This window comes from Marmota flaviventris, chromosome 5 (genome assembly GCF_047511675.1).
Source record: "Marmota flaviventris isolate mMarFla1 chromosome 5, mMarFla1.hap1, whole genome shotgun sequence".
NCBI classification, from domain to species: Eukaryota; Metazoa; Chordata; class Mammalia; order Rodentia; family Sciuridae; genus Marmota; species Marmota flaviventris.
In genome coordinates this window covers 75,033,186-75,040,642 of record NC_092502.1, presented here as the reverse complement: position 1 = coordinate 75,040,642, position 7,457 = coordinate 75,033,186, and the positions used below count along the sequence as shown (strand labels likewise).

Genomic DNA, 7,457 nt, shown 5'->3' with positions numbered 1-7,457 from the left:
GGAAAAGGGAAGAACAGCAGAATGAAACTGATCAAACTCCCGTATATACATATATGAAAACGGCACAGTGAATTTCACCTTGATGTATAAATCTATCCTACATTAATTTTTAAAAACTATAATTAAATAGAATACCTGTAGTTAAAAAAAAAAGGGAACAAGGGAGGAAGGAGTGGGGGGCGGGGAGGTCAAGTACTAGATTGAATTGGAGAGGATTATATTCCATGCTTGTATAATTATATGAAAATGAACCCTATTGGGTTATAACTATAATGCACTAATAAAAACTTAAATAATAAAAAAAAATTCCTTGCAACAATTTGAAACTTTGTGTTTGGATTTAGATATGAGGTATCCCACAAAAGCTCCTGTGTGAGACAATGCAAGAATGTTCAGAGGTGAAATGATTAGCTTATGAGAGTTGTAACCTAATCAGTGGATATGTATTAACTGAGAGGTAACTTCAGGCAGGTAGGATGTGGCTGGAGGAGAGAGGTCGCTGGCAGTGTGCCACTGGAGCTGCTTCCTTCTGCCATGCCCTTCCACCATGATGTTCTGCCTCATCTTGGGACCCAAAGCTATGGAGTTGCTGATCATGGACTAAACCTCTGAAACCATGAATTCCACATAAAGTTTTCCGTCTCTAAATTGTTCTTGTCTGACTTTTGGTCACAACAATGCAAAAGCTGACTAAAATATACACTGTACACATTTCATTTTAAAAGTCCATTTAAAGGTTTCTTTCTGAAAGACTAGAAGATACAACAACACAGTTCATACATGTCAGCATGTAGTCAAGTGGCAAGACATTTCTCTAGATGGGATAGGCATTCTCCAGCTCCCATCATTAATATATGTTACCTTTCTGACCTGTGTGGTCATTCAACAGACCTGATAATGTACCTGTCTCTTGAGTATCTCCAAGCTGTGTGTGTGAAATTGAAAAATATATTATCTATGTTTTTCAGAAAAGGAATATAAGGCATCTCAGGATCCCTTTTTCATTGCTATTACTCATAGATTGAAAGCTTCAGATGAAGTGAAATACTCTTTAAAAAATGACTACTAACGGGATGAATGTCTCCAATAGTTTACACTGCACTTGGCAGGATCATCTTAATCCATTGCCATAAACTCATCTGACAAAGTAAAAACCACTGTCATTCATAGATTTCTGCTGGCATCCATTAAAGATCAAGTGCATAAAAGGTGACTGGCCCTTCCAGATTTGCCTACGTATAGTAATTTAGCAAATTCAAGTCTCTGACATAGTGTTTACTTATATGTCAACAATAAAATGCAAATGCAAATAGATGCCACAACTTCATTTATTTGAATAATAGTGATTATAGGAGTATAATCAAATGCTCACTCTATTTTCAAGAAATAACTCTTATTCAGTGATTCATTAATTTGGAATTCATTTCCATCTTGTAGTCCAATGAAACTCAACATTCTGGGAATGACTGATCAAGAATGCTATACAATCACAAGACAAGCATCAACTGAGAAAAGCAATAGTTATATAATTGGAAATTTTTAACTGGTGAAATCACTTCATTCAACTGACTAAAAGTTGACTACCAATGTAGGACTAAAATATGACTATTAAACAGCTTGCACTAGGATGACAGCTCCTTTCCACCCAATGACCTCACATTAATTACAACAAATATTCCTAATATGAAGCTCTCTTGGTCTGTTATTAATTTCTGGCAATGTGAACTCCTTTTTTTGGTGAAACATTTTCTTTTCTAAAGAAATTGCTTCAGTCATCTGAGGAAGCTCATAAGGTTTGGTTTGCTTATGCAGTTTCTCCTCTCTTCTCTTCATAATTTCTTCAAAGTGTTTTTTCTCTTCTAAGTCTTTATCTTTCCGTTTTTTGGCCTCATTCATCGCCTCTTCTTTCCTTCGCAAATTCAGTTCTATCTGCCACTGTTGGAGAGAAAACTTCATTTACATGTAATTTCCGTGAAAAAATTTCAATTTAGCTTCTTAAAATGAAGATACTTATATACATATTTCTTAGTCTTTCCCCCGCCAACCCTCGCAGACAATCCTCAGGAATCTTATACTCTTCTACCGTACTAGGAAAATATACAAACCATCTATTAGAACACATAAAATTCCCACAAAAACAGAATTCCCTCTTAGTATTTTTAACATTTTTAACATTTGAAAGAAGAGATAAAAGGTTTTGGTTTTCTATATCCCAAAGGATTTTACTTTCTTCATCAATATTGATATTTACATGACAGCATGGGTCATAAAATGAAAAATGAAACTAAGCTAATGCAAAACAAACAAAAATATAGGAAAAAATATAAATGGAAGGCAAAAATTGTGATACTATTCCATATGAGATTGAAATGAAGTTAATGGTTGGCAGCAGACCGATTCTAGGGGATTCATCTTAACGATCAGTTAATTCATGCCAATAATAGCATATCTGACATCAGGAGTCCTAGGACTGAGTAATCAGTGTTGGAAGTTATGATGATAAATCAAACATCATCAAGAGAAATTTTTTCCCTATCCTAATACATTTTATCAGGGAATATATAAAAGGATGGTAAACCCCTTTCAGACAAATAAAAGGTTTAGGGAAGAATGACTCAGCATAAAATGTTAGAAATTCCTAAGGACACTACCTACACCCTCAGCTCATGCACATGTACAAATGAGCTAAGGAGCCTCTCAGTTAATTTATAGGTTATTATGTGTATCAGTGCTGTGAATCCTGACTACTATTTGACAACTGAGATGTACAGATAATAATAAGCAGAACCAAACTTTAGAGTCCATAGATATCATTCAGCCTTGCTGAAGGCCTAGAATTCTGTAAAATATCAAAATATTCATAGCAGAATGACATTAAGAGAGGAGGAATGAGAAAGGGGAGAAGTGTGGAATGAATTTGACAAAATAACTCTATATGCTGCATAAGCATACAACACTGAATACACCTTTCTATTTATCTATAAAGCACTAAAGCATTAAAAATGATTAGACAAATAAATAGAAGGAAGACAAGTAGAGGAAGAGGACTAGGGGGAGGGAAAGGAGGCACCAGGACTGAAATGGAGCAAATTAAATTGTATACATGTGTGATTACATCAAACTATTATACTTAACTATAAAGCATTCACTGAATCATTAAAAAATCAAAGCATAATAATATCATCACATACACTTATTACATTATATATCCCAGTTAGGTTTTAATGACATAAGAAACACAAATTATCAGCACTTTCTTTGAGATTGCATCTACACAGTTATTACTCGCATATTTGGTTCCTCAGCAACAATTTTTTTTTTGCAGGAAATATATAGAAAATTGAGGCAAAACATCCAGAACATTCAGGCACAGGCTTAAATTCATGTTTTGTCTACAAGTTCTATGATATTTAAGAGTGACACATAATTCCTTCACATATATTAAACTAAATAATAATCTGTTTAATAACACTACCAATTTATCTTAGAGCACATAAGTAGTGGTTGGTTTAATATATTTTAATATAATATTTTCTATGGATAAAGAACTAATGTACTTTATATGTGGTATACCATGTACCTATCTCATACTTTGCTGTTTACACTGTGAAAAATCAAGAGGATTAATTTTTAAGAACTGTCGGTAAAATCAAAATTTTAGGTTTCCAAAACAGCATGTATAAATGAAGAAATACATATGAAAGCTGCCAAGAAAGGTTACTGTATTACTATTGTCCAAGAGGCCACTCTTCCTCCTTAATTCCTTCCTTAAAACTTGTCATGGCTGGAATTCACAATAATATCAAAATCCTTCATTTTATTAATCCCAGAAAAAATAAAATTAATTTTTGTCTCAGCTGACCATGACTAGTAGATAAATCATTGTAGATAAATCACTGTATTGGGCTGGGGTTGTGGTTCAGTGGTAGAGTGCTCGCCTAGCATGGACAAGGCACTGGGTTCGATCCTCAGCACCACATAAATGTAAAATAAAGATATTGTGTCCACATAAAACTAAAAAATAAATATTATAAAAAATCATTGTATTGTTTTGATTAGAGCATGTCATTTTTATCATACATTATGGTAACTAGGAGGATGCACATATACTTGAAGTTGGTGGGAAATGGAAGCACCAGTTACACCTTTATTCATCCCATGAACTCAGTGATTTGATCATCATGCTGTGGAACACCTGCTTTATACAAGGAACCTTAATATCCACTGATCAATTAGGTATTTCTTATTCCTTGCATTATTACAGTCACTCACAAAAGTCAGTTGGCTTGTAGGTACAATTATATCTGTAGGTTCAGGAATGTGTTTTTGTTTCTTGTCAATATTACAGATCCCATCCTCTGGCCTCCAATCCTGGTAGAGACTATACACAAAGAACTTGAGGTGCCATGAAGAAAGGAAAAGGAAAGTAGATTTGGAGTCCAGAGATCTGATTTTGTGTATAGACTTCATCATTTACAAACGTTAAAACTTTGGGCAAGTAACTGAACTGTGAACCACTAATTATTCTTATTGACAGATGTTTTACAAAGTTGTTGTGAGGATCAAACTAATAATTTTTAAAAGTGTGAAATACATCTGGAAGGAAATGATATGTGCATGAATACTTTAATAATATAATATTCAGAGGCACTTCCATTAGCTTTCCCAAATCAAAACTAAAAACTATTATCTATTTTATTAGGCTACATATCAAACAACGTGGATCTCAGAAACTCTCAAGCATAGTTTCAGACAGGATTCCTTTACCCTTCTTTAGTTACAATATAAGCTGGCCAATGGCAGCAATTATCTGAATAATGCATATACAACAAAAAAACAAAGATGACCATTGTCAGAAGCTATTTCCCATCCTCTTTTCTGTCATTATCCTCTGTCTTTTTTTTTTAAATTTTTTAACATGTTGATGGACCTCTATTTATATGTAGTGCTAAGAATTGAACCCAGTGCCTCACACATTCTAGGGAAGTGCTCTACCACTGAGCCACAACCCCAGCCCCTTCTGTCTTATTAAGTAACCCTAAGAACCATTCAAATTTATTATGCATGAAATATATTATATGTTGGCTAGCAAATACTTTATTGTTCAACAGTAGAACCAAATAGTAGCTCTTTTTGTGACTTTAACATATCAATCAGTCTCCAAACTTCAATATTTACATTTATTGCTACAGTGGCTTAAATATTAGCTATGTGGTATATAACTATTCAATGCAACCAATAAATGATATAATCCCTTATTTTTTCCTAAGAGATAACTAAATAGAATGTGAAAAATTAATCTGGTGATATAATCAGAATCTGATAAATATTGAACTACTGGTGATAAAATAATCACATTTTTTATGTTATTGAATTCTTACTGTGTTCAAAGAAAACACAAAAATAATGTCTGTTACTCTAGCTCTACTGCTAAAAATAATGTAGACATAAAATGACAGGAACTAGGTAAGCAATTATCAATTAAATATAGCACAAAAATTAAAGTGTCTTACGTGAATAGCCTTATATTGTCACTGCTTCTTTAACGCATATTAAGAACAAAGTGATTAAAAGTCTTTCTAATTCGTCAAGGGTAAAGAATGGTCACTGAAAATTGAGTCAAAATTTTTTTGTTCTGTTATTAGAATTAAACTGCAGAAGAAATCAGTGTTCAATGTTCAATATTAGATTCTTGTCACAAGAAAGCAGTACTAATTCAGGAAACAGGATTAGGCTAGTATTTCCCAAGTTTCCTTTACCCAGTGAAGGCACTGAGTATAGCATACCTCATGCATCTCACTATGTGGATAGCATAGTGAGATAAAACCCCTGCATCCACCATTCCATTCAGTGACCAATCATGACTCTATTTTAAATGCCACGTACTAATACTTCCTTATCAGGACTACATTTTACAATTCAAAGTGCTTTTGAACACAGCTTTTGCTCCTGGTTTAAGAAAGTCAATCTTACGTGATAGTCAACGATTTTTGCCAAGTTCTTATCTGCCTTGGTGAAGAAATCTGGATATGGAAACATGGGAAGTTCTGAAGGACGTTCCCTTTAAAAGAGCACAAGAACAGAGCCAATGTTAGGGATAGGTATTCTTTCTGCCCAGAAATGAACAGAGTTCTAAATCATAATTCATGACTAAGCACTTGGAGTCTATGTTGTTAACATAAATTGCTTACTCTGTATAGACTACTGGGTTTAGCTTTTAGTTTTTGTGAGCCATCTGAGGTTAGCAAAATGGGCACGCTTGAAGGTACAGCATGAAATACAGAATGAAAACTACACAATAATAAAAAGGCGATCCTTGCCTAGCAGGTATAAACAGTATAGCTGCAGCAAATGAGACGGTGGATATGAAGGGTTTGAGGAAATAGGCAGTAGACTGTGTTCAATGGGAATGAAAGTGTCCATCCCTACACATAGCTCCACAGCCCTGGAAGTTCTGATGAAAGCCTGTGACTAATAATTTGAGCCAAGATATGCTGAAACAATGATGTGATTTCAATAATTCTTTCATGTGCTTCTATTACTAAGGGTGGGTGGAACTGTGGTCATTTGGCAACAGCATGATAAAATGGTTGGAAGCACAAAGCTGGGCTCCAAACTATGGGAGATTTAGTGTCAAATTACCCATATACTGGTGCATTATTAAAATTATTATGCAGGGAAGGTGTGAGTCAAGAAAAAAGTAAACAATAAGATGATGGTAGAGGATGACCTTGAGGGAGAGATAGTGGAAGTAGAGAAAGTAGTAGAAAGAATTAGGGAAGGGCCTAAGGAGACAGAGTTCCTGAGAAATTTCCATATCCAAAACAGTTTGAATTCTTAAATTCTTAGTCTGGAATGTCTGACATTAACTTTTTCCAATTTATTGCTTATACCATTTCAGTGAGCTCTACATTCGTGACTCCCCTCCCTCGTGTTCCTTTGACAGCACCAGATTCTATTGCTCTATAGTGCTCTAAATGCTCCTCAGATTCCTCTATTTATCTTTCATCTCTACTGTCACTTCCCTAGGCTAAATCATCATCTCCCACCTACTCTAAGACCTTCTTTTCTAAAACCCCTGCATCCACCATTCCTTACCTACATTATTCTTGTCTCTACCTAAATTTTTTCTTCTAAAATACAAAATGTATCATGTCAAACTGCTACATCAGACTGTTGGATATCTCCCCATTAAGTTCAGGATTAAGATCACATGTGCTAAGAACACCTAAGGCATGCTACTGTGCATTTGTTAAAGTAGTTAAGCGTAGTTTCTCCAGACTTATTTCTCTCTCTCTTTTTTGCACCCCTAGCACACAGGCTTTCTTGCAGTTGCTGCCATCTACCTTGCTCCTCCTCAGTATCACTTGTTTGCACATGCTGTGGACACTCTCCAATTCCTCTCACCTGCTCTCCATCCATGATCCAGGGCTTGTTAATGAAGGTTCATTCCTCAG

The 7,457-nt window shown here is 34.8% G+C and overlaps 1 protein-coding gene across 1 annotated transcript in view; it reads right to left on the bottom strand.

The window, feature by feature from the left end:
- Positions 1 to 1,659: 1,659 nt before the first annotated feature.
- Tmem232 (transmembrane protein 232) overlaps positions 1,660 to 7,457 on the bottom strand; it is a 217,587-nt gene continuing 211,789 nt past the window's right edge. Inside the window, exons 12-13 of the mRNA XM_071612810.1 lie at positions 5,974 to 6,061; positions 1,660 to 1,935 (exon numbers count right to left, since the gene is read on the bottom strand). Of these exons, the coding sequence (XP_071468911.1) occupies positions 1,660 to 1,935; positions 5,974 to 6,061 (364 nt within the window). The remainder of the gene's footprint in view (positions 1,936 to 5,973; positions 6,062 to 7,457) is intronic.